This window comes from Chlamydotis macqueenii, chromosome 4, assembly GCF_036417535.1.
Source record: "Chlamydotis macqueenii isolate bChlMac1 chromosome 4, bChlMac1.mat, whole genome shotgun sequence".
NCBI classification, from domain to species: Eukaryota; Metazoa; Chordata; class Aves; order Otidiformes; family Otididae; genus Chlamydotis; species Chlamydotis macqueenii.
The window spans coordinates 1176058-1199228 of record NC_141559.1 but is presented as its reverse complement, the minus strand read 5'-3'; the positions used below and the strand labels follow the sequence as shown (position 1 = coordinate 1199228).

The 23171-nt window shown below is 38.0% G+C and overlaps 1 protein-coding gene, 1 long non-coding RNA gene and 1 other non-coding gene across 8 annotated transcripts in view; 2 read left to right on the top strand and 1 right to left on the bottom strand.

Annotated features, from left to right (window-relative positions):
• LOC147600755 (uncharacterized) overlaps nt 1-23171 on the top strand; it is a 40044-nt gene that overhangs the window by 166 nt on the left and 16707 nt on the right. For all 6 annotated transcript variants that reach the window (XR_015258434.1, XR_015258433.1, XR_015258432.1 and 3 more), the window contains exons 2-3: nt 387-452; nt 998-1095. This is a non-coding gene — a long non-coding RNA (uncharacterized LOC147600755). The remainder of the gene's footprint in view (nt 1-386; nt 453-997; nt 1096-23171) is intronic.
• On the top strand, nt 88-219 carry LOC147600756 (small nucleolar RNA SNORA24). Its single transcript, XR_015258588.1, has one exon. It is a non-coding gene; the product is annotated as a small nucleolar RNA SNORA24 (small nucleolar RNA).
• The window catches only part of PRSS12 (serine protease 12), a 40276-nt gene continuing 20686 nt past the window's right edge, over nt 3582-23171 (bottom strand). The window contains exons 8-13 of the mRNA XM_086746837.1: nt 20496-20637; nt 18223-18428; nt 17509-17587; nt 15764-15886; nt 8317-8597; nt 3582-6367 (exon numbers count right to left, since the gene is read on the bottom strand). Of these exons, the coding sequence (XP_086602963.1) occupies nt 6060-6367; nt 8317-8597; nt 15764-15886; nt 17509-17587; nt 18223-18428; nt 20496-20637 (1139 nt within the window). The 3' untranslated portion in view covers nt 3582-6059. The remainder of the gene's footprint in view (nt 6368-8316; nt 8598-15763; nt 15887-17508; nt 17588-18222; nt 18429-20495; nt 20638-23171) is intronic.

The window sequence follows — 23171 nt, the reverse complement described above, 5'->3', positions numbered from 1 at the left end:
CGGCGGTGGCGGTGGGGCCGGGGCCGGGGTGAGGGAAGGAAAATGGCGGCCGCCACGTGGCGAATGGGGGCGGGGGGGCGGGAGGTGATCCATGACTCCATGGGAGCTGCCGCCCGTGGCTGACTCCCTTCCTAGGCATGGAAGAGCAGTTCCTTGCTAATTGGCAAAACTTTTATCCCGCCTGTGGGTATTAGTCGTTGACTGTGGCAAGTAACAGGCCGAGTCGGCCGAGGTGTACGGCGCCCTGGGGTTGGCCGTCTCCCCTCTTACGTGTTTTCTGTTTTCTCTCATTTTTTTTTTCTCAGTAAGTGGTTAGAGCCCAGTTTTTAAATATGTTGGGTTTTTTTTCCCTTTTTTTTTTTTTTTCTTTCATCTTGCGAGCACAGAAGCTGAAGGTACGGAGATGTGTGTGATGCCGTTGAAGATCCTGCCTCCGGAAAGTATTTGACTGGGTATGTGTTATATAATAAGCTGTTAGAAGTGGGAGTTTGGGCGGGAATAATACTGGTTGGGTAATTTTATGTTTAGCGACTAAGCTGCTGAGACTTGTTGAAATCCAGGTATACGCTTGGTTTAGATCTAAGGCGTGCTTCGTGTTTTACCTACGGAAAAATATAACCAAGTGCATAAGTCAATGTGACGAGGAACAGCTGGGCTTGGGTGTAGATGTGTTAGATATGCTAGAAATAATGGGCTATGGTAAAACGGATGTTGCTGGTACTTTTGCCTGTGTAACTGGAGGCATCTGAATCCACCGATTTCTCAGGGGTGTCTGCAAGAGGAATGCTTTTTTAATAAGCGTGCTTGTGATTTAATGTAGTGAGGACTAAGAGTAACTGCAACTGCAGGAGCAGAGGGAGACGTCGAGTTGAGACTCATAGCTTTGTTTCAGAGCAATTTACAGCTCCTAGGAGGGCATCATACTGTTCAGTGGTGTTTGCTGTCTTGTATGTGTTTCTGGTAGCAATATTAAACTGCCTCAAACTTGTTTTTACAGGGGAAAAACTCTTGAATTGTGATGACAGAAGATGGGGCTAGATTCCACATGTGAATTCTAGGAGTAGCTGTGACTAGAACTTTTAATTTTTTCTTAGGGTAAGGATCTGTTGAAGCTTCTGGAATTTATGCTTTTTTTGGAACAGTGATTATCTGATTATCAAGCAGAGCTAGCAAAAGTTAATTTTAGGCTAGCTCTTAATCTCTTTTTAGACTTAACAGCTTTTTTAAATTAAGTTCAAACCTGGAGCCTAAATGAGATGTTCTGCGGTCCATTTCTCATCTTTGCGAAGAGGGGCTAGAATGTAGCTTACTGTGCCTGAAATGAGCTTTAACTGCTACACAAATAGAAACACAGTTAAGATGACTAGCTCATTTTGTGCGGCCCTCGGGGATTTTCTGCTGCTCCTATCTTTGGGCTGTCACCAAGTCTTAAGCAATTATAATAACGATCTCGGTAGTTCAGTGGCTGTGCTGGACTGTCATGTGGCTGGCCATACTGCAGTATTACTAAATCTGATGATACGTGCACCTTCAGTGGTGGGTCTTCTGCTGTTCAGGTGTGTTCAAGGTTGTTCCAAGGAGTGTATGTGTACTACGCTAAGCTGCAGGTAAGTTTGTGAAATCTAGAAAATGAACTTGACATCTACAATCATTATTTTAGTATGTATGCCAATGTAAAGCATTCAAATGTATTGATAAATCAATAAAGAGACGTTGACTTTCACTGCAGGTGTCGCTTCTTCCTTTACGGGACTACTGCTAACCAAGACTAGACCTGCATATGTTCTTTGTATTTAGTGATACATGCCAAATCTGCCTGTTGTGGGGGTACAGTGTTTGGCAGCTGGGCCCTACATTTTTGACTCTGTGGTTTCAAGGCAAAGCAGTGACTGTGGCTAATACATTGTCTGGGAGCTGTTCCAGAAGTCCCATGATTGTAATCAGAGGTTACTGCTGCAGAGGAGAAATGGTGGCTTTGGATGTTGCTGTTTCAGTTGCTGAGGGGTCTTGTATTTAATACATACTCAAAAAAAAATACATGGAGCTCCAGTGGATGGTGAATCATTGCAGCATCTGACAAGATGCATGTTTTAACTACAAGTAAATTTACTGTCTTAGCTGATCTCAACCATGCTGGCGCAATCGCTTGTGGAATATCTTCCAGTGTATAAGAATTTTTTTTTTTTTTTTTTGCCAGTTATTGCAAACTGAAAGTTAAGAGGGAAGAAAGACGTCCTTTTGAAAGGACTGGGAAACAAAATGTGAAGCTAGAACTGGGATCAGTAGGCAGTGCAATTACCGCTGAGTCCTTGGCAGTTGAGGAGGGGATTCCCATTTGCAGTGGATGAAGATGGAATTGTGGGTTTTAATTACAGCATGAATTAAATCTGAGGAACTTACTTCTGATGATTATGTTAGTCACACTTAAGAATCAACTAGCAGAGAGATGGGAGAACTGTCATGGGAAACTTTTTTTTTTCTTAAAGCACGTACTTTTTCTGCCATTGCCAGAGTGTAGCTGGATGTCTTGTTCTGTGTGGAGCTATAATAACTGGTACCACACCTCTTTAATTGGTGGTGTGTGATTACTCTTTCCTTTCAAACAGCTCTGCATACAACACTGTCATATGACATCTTTACTGCTTACAATTCCGAGTTTGTGGCTGCCGGGCCTGGTAGTCCACAATCCTGAGCATGTACTGTGAATTTCCTTTTTTCCCAGAAGAGTGGATTTCTAGTAACCTTGGTGCTTTTAGGAAAAAAATAAGTTAATACAGCTACAAGTTTAAACTTTCTGGTGTTGGCTTTTAGCTACTCTATGACATTGCTCTGATGTGGTCATTTGTTGTGTTATCCCAATTCCCTTGAATTTTAACCTTGGCTTTCATGAGACATAGCTGCCTTTTTAATCCTTTTTAACAATTTCAGTGCGTAATAACTGAATTGGTCTGGGTTGGTGGTGTGTTTTGGTTTTGTTTTTTAACAAGTTGCCCTTTGAAAACAGACTGTCCTGTCTGTGCCCCCTATAATGGGGGATCCTTTTGTGTAAAACTAACTTAGAGGAGGAGCGTGTAGCTGTCCTGCTAGTCCATTGTGTATGCCAAGTGAAGGGGTCTCTGGTATTGCCATCTGAATTAATGGGCCTGGTGGCTTGATCTGGCCTGCCAGTTAGATTTGTGAACATTCAGTTTTGAGCTCTTCATCAGATATTTAGAGCTTGCAAAGGTAGAACAGTGGGTTTGAATCAAGAGAAGTTTAACTTTCAAGATTATGGTCAAATACAAAAGTATAAACTAATAATGTTTGCTGTGGGTATACCTTACTAGTGCTCAGTGAGGTTATATAGCCTTTCCTATGGCTGGAGCTTTCCATGAGCATCCAGTCATATCCAGCATTAGGAATTCCATTGTACAGAACAAACTTCCATCTCTGAGGAGATGACCCAAAGCTTATATGCTTTGAAGAAAATGCTTTCAAGAGCACCCTTTTTCACTTAAGAAAGCTCACATGAAGTTTATCCAGCTGACGTTCCTACAGCATCTGCTTGTATGTTATCCACAGAATTAATGTATAAAAGTTGGTCAGTGTGGCAGTTTTTATTGTATACATTTACATAATCGGGCTCATTGAACAAAAATTAGAATGGCGTAACAAAGACAATTTCATTTAGTTAGAAACTGAAAAGGCATGCTCTGCATGAAAACAGCAGTAGTGCAACGTTTTAAAATCTAATAAAGCATCCTATTAAAAGAGCAAAACTAATGAACTACTCTACTAAATCTAAATGTTTAGTACATTTAGTATGCAGGCTTAATTTTTTTCCACCTAAGTATTGTATTTCTGTGGTGCAGCTTCTAAAAGAAAATTATTTCCCCTGTACACAAAACATGTATTGCACTAAATAGCCTAGTTCACCACAAGTCTCAAAATAATGGGTCTTGTATAGCAAAGCTTTGATGCTACAAGTAGACACGTTTTTAATGGACTTACTTCCCTGTTAGTTATAAAGGACTATGTGTAAGTAAAAACATGAATGGTTTTAAGGTTGACTAGCAGAGAATTTCGTATAGATCTGACAGTAGGTGATCACAGTACTATGATTTTTAACATGTTTTTAAATAAAATACTTCACACTATTTCAAATAGTGTGGAATTACAGAAGAGTAAAACGTATTAAAGCACCTTGTGTACTAGTTTAGCACCAGTTCCAACAATATATTTAAACTACTCGTGACCCTTGAAAACTATGTTTGAGGTTGGAGAGAAATTAAGGGCCGAGACTTCAGTCACATGGGCTTCTGCAATATCATTGCCTTTGTATGCAGATTGAGTTGTCTTGGATGTTTGTTACAACACCGGAGAGACACAGAACCATACAGAAATGAATGATTGCCAGCTTAACAACATCAATACAAACATCCCACTTTGTTCACAAAAGGCCACACGACACTGGTAGCCAGAGTGTTTGGGGATAGAAAACACAGGAAAATAGTCACTGATAGTCACAGTTTGCAGAATCACTACGTGGTGACACACATCTGCCACACTTGTCACACGGGAGTGTTTCACAGCCCACGGAGCTTTCATTTCACCTTTTTAAGAAGCATGTTTGTTCATGTAATTGGAGCACTCTTGCAGATAGAATGGCCTTCAACAGGGATTGTAAAGGTAGCACTGAACTTTCCTGTCTCCCTCTTGACTGCAGTCAGTCACAGGTATTTTCAAGACTGATACCCGTAAGTGTTGCCCTAAAGATGGTGGTTACTTCCTGCATTCTGTGAGGTGGCCCTTTGTAAAAGGATAGTAAGTTGTCCTGTAAATCGAGAGGAACTTTTTATCAGTGCATTTTTATAATAAACCATTAAGGTTTTCATAGTGCGGGGAACAGTATCTGTAGAAGGAATTAAATGGCATCAGGATATGTTAATACTATAGAAGTCACAGAAAACTGTCTAATTTTCACCTTTCTTGTAAGATCAGTCTGAACCAGTATTGCAACTAAGCGGGAGAGAGTTGTCTAAATATTATCTTGTAGAAAATAGTAGTTTAAGACTTTATAGACTTTTCCAGGCAGGTTTTGGATCAACATCTCCAGTATTTGCATTGCACGTACTTATAACTTTCTCTTGTAGGACTGACAGGGGTTCCTAGTGTTGAGTAAAGCCCCCTCCAAAACCAGCAATGAGAGAACTGGGACGTTTGTAGTCTGATACTGTACTGACAGCTAGTGATAAATAGGAAAAATAAATTCTATCTGAAATGCTGTATGCATTGAAAATTTTGAAATTCAGAAAGAACACAAATGCTACTTATCTAGAGAAAAGAAAACGAGGTCATTTGTTTTTGATCTGGCTCTTGCAGGTGTGCAGGATGTTTGCAGGAAAACTAACTTCCAGTGTACTGTCTATTTTACTTGGGAATGTACTTTCTGCACACTAAGCTGTGAGAACATTTATCAGAATAGCTGGGGATCTAATTACTGACAATTATTTTCCTTCTAATGTTTAATACATACTCAGAATTACTTGCCAAGAATCAGCCTCCTAATGGTCTCATTAGCTAGTGAAACATGAGTCAAAATTAGAGGGCTGAGGGTAAGATCATAGGAATAATAGGAAAACAGTCAAGAACTGATAAAGTAAACTAGACTGAAGATTAATTTTGGGATCTGTAATAAATTCTAGAGAAGCTTGGAGCATAAATAGCTTGAAGCTAGTACAGTCTCCCTGGGGCAGTGAATCTTAAGGTGAACTCTCCAGCTGTCCTGCTCCAGTGTTACTCTAAGCTGGCTATCACTTTTCCCCTTATCTTAGATACATGGTAACTTGTTTGTGCAATATATAAACTTCCTTAACACAGAAGGATTTTGTTTGGATAGTAATCCCTAACTGGAAAGGCTGTGTGTGTGTACAGCTTGGATTTAATAAAAAGAAATACAGATGAATCAGGAAAATGTGTCTGTTTCCACCCATTGTGGGCCCCAGCTGTGCGCTGTCTGCGCAGTTCAAGTTGTCTTACCTCAAACTTTGTTAATAAAGTTTGGTTTTCATTATGGACATTCATAGTTTGGTCACACTTTTTATCCAGGGTACAAAAGATGATACTTTTGTGTAGACACCTGGAGAATCTTTCACGCCACAGCCATAGCCCCAGGAGGTCACACCATACACAACCCAGCTTTCCCCTGGACGTTCACACATCAGTGGTCCGCCACTGTCTCCTTGACAGCTATCAACACGTTTCTGTTCCTGAACGTTTCCAGCACAGAGCATTCTTCCTGTGAATCTTCTTTTGTAACGCTCTTCACATACCCTCTTGGGAAGTAAGGGGATGGCAGCCTGTTGTAATGTTCTTGAATAAGCCCTTCCTGAAAAGAGGACCCAAATTATTGTCTTATGATGATGCTTGGTCCTGGAAACATAAATATGATTTAATCCAATTTTTGCTGTCAGTCCTTCACACTCTGTCATTAAATGACTGAAAACAAGACTAAATACTGAAAAATATACTGTGCATTAAATAGAATACTAAAATACTATGTAGATATTGTAAATATGGAATATAGATGCTTTTAAAAAAATAGGATGTAACTTTACTGCTTGTGTCACTGGATCTTTCCAAGGCTAGGATTTATTTTATTCCAAACACACTTTGTGTCTTCTATAAGATATGCCTTAATACTTAAATGGGGAAGCTAATTTTGGGAGTCTTGAGCAGTGGAGACTAAAGCTGTAGAAGTACTTTGTTTCTGGGTCACCAGTTCAAATCTAGTCTAGCTCAGCCTGTCAGATGCTGCATCCTCTGTTGGCTTCCAAGCAGAGCATCCAGCCAACCATCGCATTTATGCCCTGTAAGTACACGGAAGCTTGCTTGTCACCGCCACTGAGGAGCTAATGTTACTGAGCCCACGAGTGCTCTGGTAGAGACTGGCAGTGTCATTTGAATCCCATCGGATCCTGGTAACTTCCGTGTACCAGCGTACTAATGGGACTCCTGACCAACAGGAAGCTTCATTTTGTCAGGGCGAGCAGAACCTGTCCTTCCGTTTTCTTTATCTGTAGTGAATCCTGCATTGTATAAGCAGTGCTCTGCTTGTGAAATGTCAGTATTTAAATCATTCGGCTTTTTTTCTGTAGCTTGCACCTCTTTTTCAGTTGGAAATATGGGAAATTAAAGTCAGTGCTGGGGTTTTTTTTAAGTAAAATTGTAATACTTGTAATTATGATTCATATGGTAAGTGTGAAATTTCAACTGAAGTACTGCAATGATGTCATGTCTTACCATAATTAAAGCCAATTATTGCAGTGATTAATGTTTCGTTAAAGAGATGTCCTAAGTTAACAATATTGCAGAACTTTTGGTGAATTGTGTAAAAAGCTAGACAGAGCTTAGCAATTGTTTTTAGCAAAAAAAACCCCACCCTACAGGTCTCTCTCCTTTATTGTAGTACAGTGACCCAGACATTTGTGCACACAGATTAACGCAATACAGAGGAAGAACTGATATTTGGCCTTGCTGCCTTTTCTGCTTGCCAGTTTGCATGAGTCAGTGGAACAAAGGCTCAAGTGCGGTTGCTGTCTTGCATTGTGTTCAGCACCATAAAAACATGAAAGTAAAACATGATTAGTAATTTGTAAAACATTTAAAGGACAAAGACCTTTGAAGAGGAAGAATTTTGTATTGACCTAAAAAGTGACTAGATAGTCTGTTCCAAAAGCCTGGATTGCCGCTTGCATTGTGGCTCTTGTAAATTTTGGTAAGATGTTCTCTTATTTAAATCTAACTGCTGATTGAAAATGTCAGTGGTAACAAGGGAGACAAAAAATGGTATTTGGAATTCTAATATGTGTGTATTTTCCGTATATTTTTTCTATTGAAGTAGTGTTAATTGAAATAACCTTTCTAAAATATTCATTGCACTTACCTTAAAAACCTCAAATGTATTAGGGCCTTTAGTTACGTTCTGAGGCAGGGGGTGATAAGCTGTTGCAAAGAGTGCGCCTGGCAACAAATAAGCTTTTCATTCATGCTTGTCAGTCTTAATGAGACCATTTTACTGACTGGTTCTGCGGTTTAGTGACATGGTTAATCACCGCTTTGCAAACACAAACTAAATTCAGTAAACAAAATGTTATAATTCCTGTTTAAAGATCAGGAGGGAAAATATTCCTCTATATAAAAAGAGTATAATTCTTCCATTTTAAGCATTTTATTATTTTAAGTATTTAGAGATATTTTTTGGTTTTGTTTGGTTTTTTTTCAATAAGCAGCCTCAGGTAACAAGATCAGTGGATGAAATCATTAAAACATATTTACCTGTGTCACCCCATCCAGTGATATAACAGTTGGGAGCAGTTTTCTGTGGTCTCTCTCTCCTTAATGGCAAACAAGCAGGTAAGACGTGGGTACTGAATCTGGCACACTGTTCCTCTGGCCCCTGTAGCCTCACTAATGCAATGTCATAGTCGCTGCTGTCCGGCCTGTACTCTTTATGCATCACAATCTGTTGGACTCCAATTTCTTCCTCGTACTCTTCTGGTACCAGCGTGTGATAGTCTCCAACCCGCACAGCATAGTTCCGAGTGTTGTTGCCATACCTAAGATTGAGATGAAAACAAATAGGGCTGGCTCATGCAATGTCAGGTCCTAAGCATGCAAACAGATTTGATCAGGGTCTTTATTGCTCATATAAATAACAACTCAAAAAGGGTTTTTTTAAAGAACAAAAATATTTTCACAGGCAAGGTTTCTTATGGCCGTCTGCCATGACTCCCACTTATTTCAAAGGTGCAAGCAAGGTGTGCATTATAAATTTATTTAGTAAAGGTAACACAAACTGCCAGTAATTATAACGAATACCTGAGTACGAACATCATTGTGATGCTCCAAATAATTACTGAAATGAGAACAGTGTTCAAGCTTGCTTTGTAGGTTGGTTGAGAAATTCTAGAGACTTAGATAACTTGATAAAAACCCATTATGTTAATTGAAGTTATGATAAGGAAAGCAAAGCATATCTGCATCACAAGCTCCTACTGCAATGTGACAGAAGGCTTGTCAATCTTAAGACTTGTTTTGCTGCTAATGTGACCTCAATTTCTTTCACATCATAGACTAAACGCTAAATACCTTAGAGATGATTACTGTGGCTGAAATAACAATTTTCTGCACATGCCTTTGGAGAGTTTTGGATTACAGGGGACACAGCCCTTCTCAGGAAAATGCAAACAAAGGAGTACTGTTGGGTACCTTCATTTATTTTAAAATCTGGCTAAGCTAACTCAAATATTTTTCCTTTGACTTCTCTCTCTCCTTCAACAGGGAATTTGTAATACATGTGCAGAAAATACCCTACAGTGTTCCGTCACCTTCTAACCTACACTTGTTCTTTTTATACCCTCCAGCAGTGTGCTGATCTCCATAGCTTTCTAAGGCTTGCTTGGGGAGCAGCAGGCAAAGCAGGAACACTACAGTTTCTTCTGAACAATATATAGCTGCACCACTGAATATTTATTCTAATTGTGAGTTGCATTCCTGGTTGCCTGCAAAGCTTGCTTTGTCAAATTCTGCCCCTCTCCTTCAGGTCTTTTATGAGCAAAATTTCACTGTGTGAAAGACTCTCACGATACTTTATTTTCCTTATGGTTGGAAATCAAAATTCCGTAGCAGCCAGAAGGGAAGAGATGCAACTGATGCAGACTTTTAAAGTTTACAGGGGTGTTTAAAAAAGTATTCATACTGATTTTAGTCTCACAGGGAGAACTGAGAAAATGTGTATTTTACCAAATACATTATTTATTTCCTCCCTGAAAAAAATAGCTCAAGGCCATTTAGATTTGTGGATCAGTATGTTTATCTCAAAGATACTTTCTCAAAGAAAAAAATTGTATTTGTGTGTCACATTACTAATCTCTCTGGTTTGACCACAAAAGTGCTAATATTTTATAACTTGCCACTGAATCAATTTTCATTAGGAATTTTCCATTAAGAAATGAGAGCATGAATAGGAAAAGAACATCAGAAAAGGCGAAAGCATGAGCCCTGGTTCTCCAGGTATTCTGACTCCAGTCAAAGTTTCTAGAATGGCGGTATTTATTTGTAAGCTTTTTTAAAAAAAAACCAAATATTTGCATCTCTGTCTTGTACTAGATCTCACATTCTAATTTCTAGATCACCTTGTGTGTTTTTTCCAGTTTTAAAAGCTCACTAAGACTTCACAGTTGATTCTTTCCTGATAAAATAAGTGGCAAAATTCCATGGAAGTAGGGTTGGCACCTGATAGATTGCTTTTATTTTTGTTGCCTTTAAGGAGAGTCTTCAGAGTAAAGAAGGCTGTTAGGTCTTAATTAGTTTCTGGAGTTCTCGATATCCATCTGTATTTGGCCACCTGAAGTATGACATCAGTGAAATCCTAAATTCTGCATCCCTGTAGATTGTCTGTTAAATCCTTGCCGTCTGCTGCCTGCCAAGAATTTCTGCTCTGATGCTGATGAATCCCCTCCTGGGTCACTGTTGCTACACATCTTACATTAGAAAAGGCTAATCTTACCGTACTTTGCCAAGACACTTTGTAAACTTCTGCACTTCTGTTATTGTTACTCTGAGCTATGATGTGGGAGCCAGTAAAAGTATAATCGGGCGCTGGCTAGAGAACAGCAGTGCTGTGATCTGATCTGTGACCTTGGGGGAGTTTCTTCTTTGTTTTTTCTTCTGCCATCAATTTGGCTTTCCTTAATACAGCAAGGAGTAAGGAGCATCCTCAGTACGTTAAAATACTGTATAGTACAGGCATTATTTAACACAGTTTTCTTCTAGTATTATTTCTATGAAAGTGACTTTTTTATGAATAAGTTGTGCAACTTTACAATAAAATGCTTGGTACATTTCAGTACCAGTTCGTACTCAAGAGGTTTTATGTATTTGCTCGCTATTGCTTCTAGGACTTTTTAGAAACTATAATTCAGAGTTTAATTTAACATGTTTACATATAGGCAGACTTGAAAGCGAATTTTCCTGGCCCGTCTGCAAAAATTTCCAGTAGTGCTTTGACAAAATCATAGCATTCAAAGTTAGAAATATATTTTTATATAAATATACAAATCAGAGGGGAAAGTACTTTTAATTCCTCTAGTTAAGGAAAGATATTAGTAGGGAAATTAATCTGATTCCTTAGTTTAATCCTGTGTTCTGCAGAAAGTTGCCTCTGCTGTTCAGTATTTATATACGTTAAATGGTGATTTGTCTCTTCATGTGGAGGCTATATAACCTCGTGGTGTATTTCCTAGAACTACAGCTTACAGATTTCTGAGTTGGTTGCAGCACGAGAAAGTACCAAATCAAGGGCAAGTGTATTGTATGGGCAACCCATAACGTTGATTGATTGACAGAAAGCATGCTACTATGCTATATAAGGCAGTTTGAAAACACTATGAAAACCAAACTGACAGATCCTGGTAGCTCACTTTATTGTATAAGCTGATCAATGCATTGGTCCTCTGTGAAACTCGTGGAACAGAAGAATAAAACATCCAGCTGTAAAATGTTTTACACACTTGACGGCGCAATTCCTGCGTCCTCTCCAAAGTGGATGAGGTCAGTGTAGAGGCAGGTAGCTGAATGGTCAGGGTGCAGAGTGTCAAACTGTCTTTCACTTTTACAAAATCTATTTACAGAACAGATGTAATGCTCAGAACGTAAAGAGTGCAGTACCACTGGGATGGGTTACGCAGCCAACGAAGTACTTCTCTGGTGTCACTTCTTGCATGGGCAAGATTACAAACAATCTTGGCTGATGCATTAGCCAACTTTGTAAGATCTATTTTCCTCAGAGTATTTTAGAAAAGGAAGCTGAAACTGAAAGTACTTTACTTACTATTGCAGTAAAATGGCTTTGTGTTATTTTCATTTGAATTACTCTAACTTACATGCAAAACCCTCACTAAAATAAATGGAAGAGTTGGTTTTGTTACTGACATATCTGATGTATTTTTCTGCTCAAATTTCATAATTGCATGATGACATTCCACTTAAGAATCTAAATTGTACAGCAACTGACCCCAGTAAGTTAAGTAAAATTATGCTGTTTCCTTTGCCAGTTAATCAATATTAAATAATTTAATAATTTTTGCTACAGTCGTTGTTTATAACTGTTGATCTCATTGCCTTTATATAGTATTCTGTACCCTAGAATGTATTGCTAGATATGATCTTTGAATGTTTGAAAGTAATATTTTAGCAATTTTTTGTATATGTCTGAGAGTCATATTGGAATACAAATGTACAAGGTCATGAGCATTAAATATATATTTGCCTGACATAATCTACCAAAAGCATTTCCAAAAGGTCACCTCATAATTTACAGATACACTTTTGGCTCTGTGCAGCAAATCACCTATCAGTGCTATGCTAATTGTTTCTTTATATTTTTAAAATGAGAAATGAACCCACTTCCTTCCTGAACTGATTTAATAATCAAAGGAACTTGATTTTTAATTGTTTGTTGATTCGTAAGCCTAAGCATGAAGTAGTTTATGACTAGTGATAATGAGTGCTCTCCTGTCAGCCATATATCAGATAGTATAGCAGAAAACTTGCTGCTTCTATTTAGTGTTACATGCTTGATTTTGACAAAAGGAACACTGTTCCTTTTAATAGGTTCCCGCTGGTTTTCTGTGTTATGGATGATGGTCATTTATAGCAGAATAATGAAGAAAGGAGGTCCAGGAAAGCTCATCTTAATTAAAAGTACTGATTTTAAACATTTAATAGAATGAGAAGTGCTTCTTCTCATGCAAATGTGTGAAACTTTAATAGCTACAAGGCTTCTAGTGAGATGCTTAATGAGCAGTCTCTGCACAGATTTACCGTATTTCTGTGCACACTCACACACATAAGGCTGCCTTAAACTGTTTTTTTTAAAATTTGTAGACAGTTATCTTCCCCTCTAGTAGTTGATCTTTGCCAAATGTGTAAATACTGTAATAGAGCCTCAGTACCTAAAAAAAAAAAAAAGCACAGTAGTCTAGCTCAGGGGTGTCCGGTCTTCCTCACCTAAAAGTCAGCTATGAAATGGCAGAGAGCCACCACACGCACATCCCATTTGAAGGGTGGAGGCAGAGGAGGAGTCTGGGAGTGCTTCATGGGTGGGAAATGATGTTGCTTTCAGGGTATTACCCCTCTGTCGGATGGCTGGGTTGGGCTCACTTTAAGCTGTAGTGCAGCCTGCCAGCGTTGACCTTAGCACCTCCTGGCTGGTTTATTTCTCAGCCAACTGGAGGACGGATTAGTAATTGGCCACCATGCTAATATCATCCTGCTGCCAGTCAAGTAACGTACTGACATTGAGGGCACACCTGAATTTATCTCACCGTTCATGTTGAATTTAAGAAAACTGAATTCTGATTCTGGTTATCTACTTTGGTTTCCAGTGTCTTACTGAGTATTTGGTTCCACTGTGCCTCAGAGTCCCTAGTTCTAAAAATCACCGGCACTATGTTGAAGTACAATTGGCATTCAGGAATGCCTAAAGCAGTACTTACATAATGGTTATATTATTAGAACAGGACAATGTTGAAGGAACACCATATTTCCTGAAATGACATCATGGTCATTATAATTTCCTTTTTTCTATGCCTCATGTTACTATCCAAAGTTAATATTTTGTTATGTATAGACCTGCAAATTCCCTACAGCTGTCAAAACCATTCAGGACAAAACTCACTAATAAGATGGGTGGGTTATAAAAGGAAAAACAGCTTCAAACAATTTTTGATCTTAAATTATGTGTCCAAGAAATTACAGAAACCAGTAACGCTGCTCTACTACTGGTGAACAATTCCAATCATCATGCATAAAATTGTATTTAATTTTTAATCCATAATACAGATGAGCCCACTTTTGTTACTTAAGCAGTGTTCCAATTTCCAGGATAGGAGAAATGGTATACTGGCCTTTCTCTTGTCTGTCTGTGGAAAATATGTGAAGAAGGCGCTTGATCTATAGATAGCTCTTGGAAACATAGCCCCTTAAAATCTGAGATCATTAGGAAGTTCAGCCCAGTCTACCCAGTGTCAACTTAGAGCTAAAGGTGCCTTCTCTCTTTTACAGTCAACAGTAGTGCGTCCACAGACTGTCGGAGTTGCATGCTTGGATCTAGATTGCACAGTTTTAAATGCAACATCTGGGGCAAAACAATACTTTGGTCCCTGAGACCACACATAACGGGTTTAGGATAGCCTGTAACAGACCCTCAAGTGCCTGCACAGGTCTGGAAGTATCACAGTGTACAGTGCTCCAGCCATGCTGGTGGTCATCCATAACACTGCCCCATCATGTGCGTGTTCAGCCAAGTATCCAAAGGGGACACGCCTTGGCAGTGCACTCAGAACGGCTTGGAGCCCCAGCTATGTGGGCAAGGCGTTGGGAAGAACAGGTGATGTATTCTGTGGGAGTGCTTACTGTAAGACGGCACTGTAATTGCGGCAGCACAGCAAGTACAAACTTGTTTCAGCAAACTTTGTGAAAGGGTTCTAGAAAGGCAGAGCTGGGTCAGTAGGATCTTGATTTGCACGCAGAAAACATAACTGGCTTCCTGTGACCTCCCTTTTTTTTTTTTTCCTTGAAGAGGATCTTTGAGGTAAAAGAACAGAAAAGGCTGCTTTGTTTTCAAGCATTTCAAAGGCTTTCTCAAGAGTTTAAGTTGCATCCTCAGGAGGCTTGATAGAGATTATGAACGAGGGAAGAGGAAGCCATTTTCTGTAAATTTTGATGGTAGAAACTTAAGTGCTTTCATAGTTCCACCAAAACAACTGGGACATCAATAGAAGTAGTGGAAATTTTACTGACTTTGACCGCTTCAGCTTCAAATACTACCAAGGAAAGTCCTTCATGATTTTTATGAAATATGAAAATTAAAAGATGTGCATCTGATGCTAAGCAAAGGTAACAGTTTCCACTCAAATAAAAGTGTATCTGACTCTTATTATATTAGACTAACTTCCTTACTGTGCAAGTCAGTGTTTTTACACTACAGTAACTTCATTAGCAGTGATTCCTGATGTCAAAAGTACTGGAGAGGAGATACAAAAACTGAACAGGAGAACTATCAGTAAGAGAGTACCTGTTTCTAAAAAAAATAGGAAAAGACATTTAGAAAAGCTAGATATTAGCTTAGTACTAAGAATTACGGAAGTTAGAGCAAATAGATGAAATGTTGTTTACAAGGTAGAGTAAATTGCAAACCAGTTGCTAAATGTATGGAAAACTTGTCATAGTTGTATTAGATCCCAGTGTCAGAGAATTATACCAGTATAACCGCTTAGACAATTATTTCTTTGTTAAAGGGGGTGGGACCTTTGTTTAGATAGCTACAAAAGACAATTCTTTATGAACTATAATAGGGTAAGTCAGTTGCTCCAGCCTGTTTGTGAAAAATAAGCAAAACAGCTTGATCTCACTAGCATCCAGTGTCCAAATTTGCTTTCCTATTAGACTCAGCAAAATGTGTAATAGTGCTTTACCCTAATATGGATATGAACATAAATCCTGTGAATGATGACACCTATAATAATTTCAATCTATTAGGGGTTTTTTTTTATTTGTTTTATTTTGGCAGAAAAGAGACTGGTTGGTTGGTTTTTTTAAAAAAAACCAAAGACCAACTCTTTGGAACAGTTTTCAGTGGACTTCAATTGGAATGTTTTTGCCTATACCCAGGACAACAAAATAGTTTGAAAACACACTTCACTATTGAAGGGAGACCTACCTTTTGAAACAGTGTGCAGCAGTGAGGACCCAGCAGCTGCTGATGAGAGTAGCACCACACAGGAGTCTTCCATCACCGTGAGAAGATTTCAGCCGGAGTGCAACCTGCCATGGCCAGCCACCCCTACAGAGGACATCAGACATTGTGTTCAGGGTACAACAATGGAAAGTTAAGGTAGCTTATCAATTACCTTGAATGTAAATGCTATTTGGTTTCTTTGACATAGCTTACAAACTGTGTTATTTATTGCGTAGCAGTTGAGAATACCTTTGTATTCCTGCAGTATTCAGAATTCCATTTAACAATGGTCAGGACTACTTTACGGATTGTTTTGGGCAGCCAGCACTCTGAGCACTTCCTCCCACTGTCAATTATTTTAATTTTCCCTTCTCAGATTGCATTCATTGTGCCAAAAATGCATTCTGTGGGGTCCTCGCCAAATACCGTCCAAATCACAAACCAGAAATTTCCTGTCAACTGGAGAGGCGAAAGAAGGGAATTTCTTGAAAAGCTTAACCCAGTGTCCTTTCCTGTCTGCATTAATATCTTTGCCGATTCTGAGCTGTTTGAATCAGGAAGCTGGCAAACCAAGAGGTCTAAAGCAACTGAAGAAACCACAAGTAACAGATGAGGACTTTTTTTCAGCCTGTTATCATCAGTTTTGTATAGTACATCTGGGACACATATTTGCAGGCCTATCAAGACAGGATGGATTATTTTTCACCAGTTTAATAGAGGAGCAAAAGATGGAATCAGAGAGAAGGGAGGGGGAGAGAGATGCACCTGTAAGCAACAGCAATATCCAAGAATAAGCAACAGGTAGGTTTAGGTGTTTCTAATTACTATCAACTTGAGTAAGTAATGCTGGAGTACCAGAGCTGCTCAGGATCATCTAGTCCAGCATCCTATCTCAGAGTTGCCAGTGCCAAATGTTTTAAAGTAAGGTGAAGGAATTTACTTCCCATAAAGCATAAAACAATTTAGTCATTTTTCAGTTTTGGAAGATGGGATTTAATATGTCTTTCCAAAATGGGGTAATTCAGACAGCTTTGGATTTCCTGCTATGTATGTAAGCAGTTCCTTTTCAAACTTTGTTAGGTTCTTTGTCTTAAGGACTTCTTGTGACAAGTCCTTTTCTGACACTGTTCATATGTTCCCCCTCTTGATTTTGAAGCATTTCTAAGTGCACTACTGGATTTCTCTCACCTTTTTTTTTCTTTATCTAACGTCCCTGTGCTTACTTACTATGAAAGCAAGTTTCTTGCTCTGACTCAATAGCGCAATCCATTATTTGCCACCGTTTCATTTCGTCCAGTGTCCTTTATACATATATTCTAAGACAATAATTCTTTTTCTGTACAATGCTCATTTGTCTCTTCACTAAGGTAAGTAATCCTACTTTGTCTGACTGCATTTAAATGCTTTTCTGGGCTCCCTCTTGTTACTGCTCTTTGAGGCTCCTCCACTTAGGCAGTGTCTTTTTTGAAATGAATTGATTGATGCTGTGCATGTACTTTGAAACAGGTTGAACAGTGTCATATAGTGATACTATAAGTGTATTTTTTACAATCCCTTTTGTAAGATTGTTTGCTTTGGGTATATTTCTGCTTCTACCTCATGACAAGCCAAAAGAAAAACAAACAACAAACTTAGAATAAAATCATTAATCAGGTGAACTGCTTATGGCAAATAACATGTCATAGAAGCTTTATTTTCAAAATTACTTGTCTTTACCAAATATTTACCGTAAAGAATTTTTCCCACCAATTATTCGCTTTTGTCGACGATGTAGTAACCTCAATCCACAAACAGAAGCAAGAGAATCTAAATCAGAAAGAGAAATGTAGACAGCATTAAACTCAAAATGAAATGTAGCTGATCTTCAATGAGAGTTAATTAAAAAAAAAAAAAATCACAAAGGCTGAAGTTATTCTGTTTCATGGTAGTTTTTAACAACCAAATTCTCAGACATAGAAATTCTTTTTAGCTGAGATATTTTGACTGTGATCACAGAACAATTTAGACATTTGTGCCCTGCTTCTCAAGTATAGGATTTTTAATAAAATTCTTCCTTCCTTTATGGAAGTGGAAGCAGAGCTTGGCATACCACATAGGTCTCAGTCCTCAGCTGAAGATAACCTGTACCTCAAAAAGTTGAAAGTAGCTGTCTGGGTTTTTGCATTTTCATGTCCCTTGTACAACTTATGAAACATGACTGCTGCAAACTACGGTAAACAAATACCCTGTATCATCTGAGTAGTCTTTGATTCCTTTGAGCAGCTGGCACAGCAATAAGATCACACAGTGTAAGCAGAAAGGATTTCCCACCACTTTTGTTTCCGTAATTCTTTTGATATCACTGTTTCCTCCGTGAGGTGGGATTGTGTAAGTCTGTCTGTTCCTACTGTGACAGTTCCCCACCCGAACCTGTTGGCCTGCCACTCACAATGGGGCTTCACCTTTATTGCTGTTCCCAGGGGCCTTCTTGCTTAGGTGGTCACAGATCACCCCCGCGTCCTCGCTGTGGCGGCAGTTGTGTTTCCCAATGTCCTGCTTAATGCAGTCTGCCAAGGATCTCTCATTTCCTGTACATTTCACATTATCCACGTGGATCGGGCCTTTGCCCTCCCCAAAATAAGCCATTGTCCTTGCTCTAGCTGGACCTCTGGAAACAGAGCATATTTTAATTTATTAAGCATTTTGAGGCATTATTCTACATTTTACTCAACTGAAATATTTCAAAGCAAGTAGTGAAAGGTATTGAGCTTTTATTCCAAGTCCTGTCACTGATTCCCTTGATGACAACTGTTCTCCTCATTGCCTTTGTTACTCTGGGAAGTAGAAAAAAAAAAAGTGTAACAACATTGCTACGGTTCATTAATGTTTAAAAAGTGCTTTAATGTATCTAGTTAGAAGGCATTATGCAAAGTATTTTACATTGTAACAGTGTTACAAATATCTATAAAGTAAAATATCTGAAAGCTACTGTTTCATAATCTCTTTAATCCTCCTATAAAACCAGCATCTGTGAATGCTAAAAATAATTTGATCTAGTCTGATTCCCTCAGAAAGATGAGCCAGTTAAATACTGTATACTTGCAGTGTAGTAGGACCTGTGATGTACAGATCTATAAGTTGTTCATAGTTATTAACATATTTTATTACCATGCCATTTTTAAAGTGTACCCCACAGTTGAACCCAGTTCAGTCTCAGCACCTACCTTTTCCTGGGGGGAATCCCATACTTAGTGGTTGTGTAGCATTTTCGTACGTAGGCCTCAAGGCACTTTACAGAGAAGGGGAGTGTGATAATCCTGTGCTTGTGTAAGTATCAAACCTAAGTACTTAAATGTCAGGCGTAGGACATTTTATTAAGGTTTGAAGTCCCGATCCTTATCGCTTGTATGTAGTGCCATGCAGCTTCAGCAGTGACTGCAGCATCAGTTGTGTGAATGACCTCTTCTGAAAGATGAACTTTTTTCCCAAATGAGGGAGTAGGTGAACAAACACAATAAAAAACCAACAGGAATTGTGCATGTAAGCATCTAATTTGGCCACTCTTGTGAAAGATTTTCTTTTAATTACTTAGAATAATGCTTCTTAATCTAAAGGTAGAGGGTTTGTTGTATGTAGTTTGTGTCAGAATTATGAGTGGGAGACCACCCAGCCGGCTATACAGAGAGCCACAGCTGCCTTTAGGTGTGTCTGAACTACAAGTTTATGTATCAGTTAAGAGCAATTTACTGATATTTTATTGTTATAAGAATATATGGAATGCTAGATAACTGAAATGTTGCACTATGTCATAGGTTTCCATTTTAAAAGATATGTTATTGCATATTGTAAAGGACAATACTTCTATGTATGCAAAAGGGTAACTGCATATACCATGAAATGCTGGAGTAGAGAGAGTTTAACAATGAAAATGTATTAGGCAAGAAAGTATTTCTTTCCCTTTACACTTGCTTTTATACCTCTTTTAATACGCCTGCAGTGTTGGGGAAGATAGGTGAGAATTGTTATATGACTGAAAATTGTCACTTAAGTATGGTGAAACGTATAGAGCTCAGACACAAGATCACAAACAAACCAGAGACTCTACATAGTTCACAGAACATGTAATCGTCTGTGCTGTTCTAGATGCTAATATTGGTTTCCCTCATTTTTTCCAAAATAGACATTTCACTCCAACTTTTAAAAAATGTTTAGAAATCTGAAAACTGAAGATGAAAGAAGTAAATTAAGAACAGTTTAAGTTGCAAAGAGCACAGAGCAGATACACTAAATCAAATTATCTTCTCAGTTACATCAATGCAACTAAGTGTAAAAAAAAAAAAAAAAAAAAATTGGTGTCATATAGACATGTAGTTCCATAAGTGACAAATAAAAGATAGTATTTAGTCAATAGCTTAGTAATTTGGAATATTTAAATTCTAAAAAAAAATTTTATAACTTACATTTCTGTTGCCAGTCAGACTGTGATATGCCTTTGAATATTAAAATTCCTTTTCCAGGTATGCTAGTTAATGAATACTCCTTTTTGAAGACATAGCCTACTGCTTCTTATACAAATAGTATAAATACACTTTTCTAAAAGAATGCCAAACGGCAAGTTTTAAAAGGCATGTATTATGTTATCAGACACAAGTTGGTGATATGCAGTTGCAGAAACTTAACATTTTTAGATACAGCAAACAGATAAGTTGAGAAACAGCTTAATGAGTTTACTTACTTGTAGCCAAGCTGTCGGCAGACTACAGCTGCATCCTTATCAGACCATCCGTCATCACAAATTGTGCCCCACTGGCCATTGATAAAAATCTCTACACGTCCTTCCTTCTTATTCTCACCATCCATCAGCCTGATGGGAGGACCTGAGAATAGATTACTGCTGTCAACTCACAAAAACAGAAGCAAGAACTAGTACTCAAGTCATTTTCATCATGTTCAGTCTATAGGATCTATTGATGTTTATGTTCAACAAGTCTAATATCAGCTGTTAAAGTAGTCATATTTTTGCTGGCTGGAAAAAGGAAGCAGTTTGTACAAATTATGAGACAAATATGAACTACTACTGTACTTTAAACTTCAGAGTTCATCTGGTTCCGCCATTTCATACAAAAATGTGACATAGCTCAGAATTTGACCACAATGGGCACAGAGAGATTCTCCCCCTCTAGGCAGAATACATGCAACATATCTTTGATATAACATCCGTACAAGCTGGACGCATTTTCCGTGCAGAAACTTTATGGGTGAATTTAACTATATCTCAATTCATAAATCCATTCTCAAACTGGTTGCTACTACTCCTCTTAGCCACTGTCTCAGAAAAAAAGTGCAGCATTGTGGTGAAATTCAGTTACTGCTTATCATCACGCATGCTGTTCTGTAGTGTATTTTATGTGATAGCATAATGTTTCACAGCATGTTATTCTAGACTAATGTGTGATTATTTTTCTAGCAATTTAAATTAATTGCGTATTCAGACATGTTCATAACACAAAATCTCACTTATGCAGGTTAGTCCAACTTAATTAATCATGATTCGTTCAGTGCTTGGCCTGTAGTTATTTTTGGATTACTAAGCGAAGTACATACTTGATTCTCACTTATGTTGAAACTCCTTTACAGCATGGTAGCAACGCAAGTATCCTTAAAACAGTTATGGATTCCTCTGAGGCCTCTTTATAATGTTTAAGTGAGAATCACCTTCTAAATCTTTTGTATGTCATACTTTAAAATCCTTAATACACTAATTAGTGTTTATTTTTAGAATAATTGGAAAGATTGTTGCTCATCCTTCTAACCTGCTCCTGATCTCTTCTAACCCTGTAAGGATGATAAATTACTTAATTATGCTCTCAGTATTTTAAGACATTTGCATTTGAAATTTAACTCAGATTAATTCAGGGTATGAATAATTTGTATGCCAGACTTTGTATACCAAACCTTACTCTGGATCAGAGCTAGTGAAATCTAGCTTAATTCATTAATTAAAAGAGAAAAGATCTGAGAACAAAAGTAAAGTCTGTTTGCTTCAAATGTCACTTAAAGCATATTGTTTATACTGGAGTTCATACTGTCTGAATGGTTACATGAATTAGCTTCGTCAACTTTCTGTTTAGCTACATTGTCATGATCTTGCATACTAAATAAATGTTGTAGTTATTGTACTGTATTCTATCTCATTTTTAGTGTTTCTTAACGTCTGTATTTCCTCATGTCATGTGATCTACTAATTCATCATATTTTTCCACTAAATTCATCCTTACAGGGAGGAAACAGGGTTTTTTTTTCAAGTGCTGGGAAGTAAATGGTAACAATAGAGTCTTTGTCCACTTTCCAATCAGAAATATTGTAGGAAATGTCAGATACACTGTCTTCATTTTCTGTTGAAATGATGTGTTATTCTGGAAGACTGTGATTTAGGTGAAAACTATACTTGTATTACCCAGCTAGATGCATGGGATATTAATGATTCCATATATGTATTTTATTGTTATTTCATCTTCTGTGTTTTAGAAAAAAAACATATCTAGTTATGACCACAAAATTAATATAACTTTCTAGTAATGGGGGATGTGAGAATGTTACCATATGGATGCATTTAACTGAACCAGACCTCCTTCAGCTAGGATTATATTTTATAGGAACTTGAGCAAAGCAGCACAGATGGTTTGCATCTGTAAAGACAGCAGTCATGATTAGAATTCCTGTTATTTTTGGTCTGAGAAAATTCTTTCTACCAAGTACAATTTGACATCATCCACACATAATTGAACTGTACAGCAACATAAAACATGTATTGGATTGTCAAGAGGTCAAAAGGCTGTAAAGAAAAATACTATAAAGAGGGAGAGACTAGAAAGGTACATGTGGAAGTGCCAATTGTTCTGATAGCAGGTAGCAATGTCATGCAGTAAATCCGTGTCTTAGTGTGCAGGACAGACCTCTAGCCTGTAGTTTCCAGAGAACTTCAGGCACCCAGGCATTCAAATCCATTAGATTTCAGTAGAAGCTATGCGTCTAACTCCACTAGTCATAATTCTAATTTCAAAATCAACTAAAATATACTTGGGTAAACTAAAGAATATCAGCAACAGTTTTGTAAAAGGCTACCTACTGACAACCTACGTAGCAGATTTTAAAAAGGAAACTTTTTCGGAATTGCTGAAAAGCCTATTGTTCCCCTATAATTTTTACTGTGCCTATCTGATAGCAGATAGGCTATCAGATTAAACAAGAATTCTTGTTTAATTAACTACATATGGATTTAGGAATCTTTGGAATTCATTTGTATATATTTTCTTCTGCAATACCACTGTATAATTAGTATTTTTATCTAATTTATTTTCTTATCAGCCTTTTTATGCATTTTTCATACAAGTTTGTAGGCTTTTTTGAC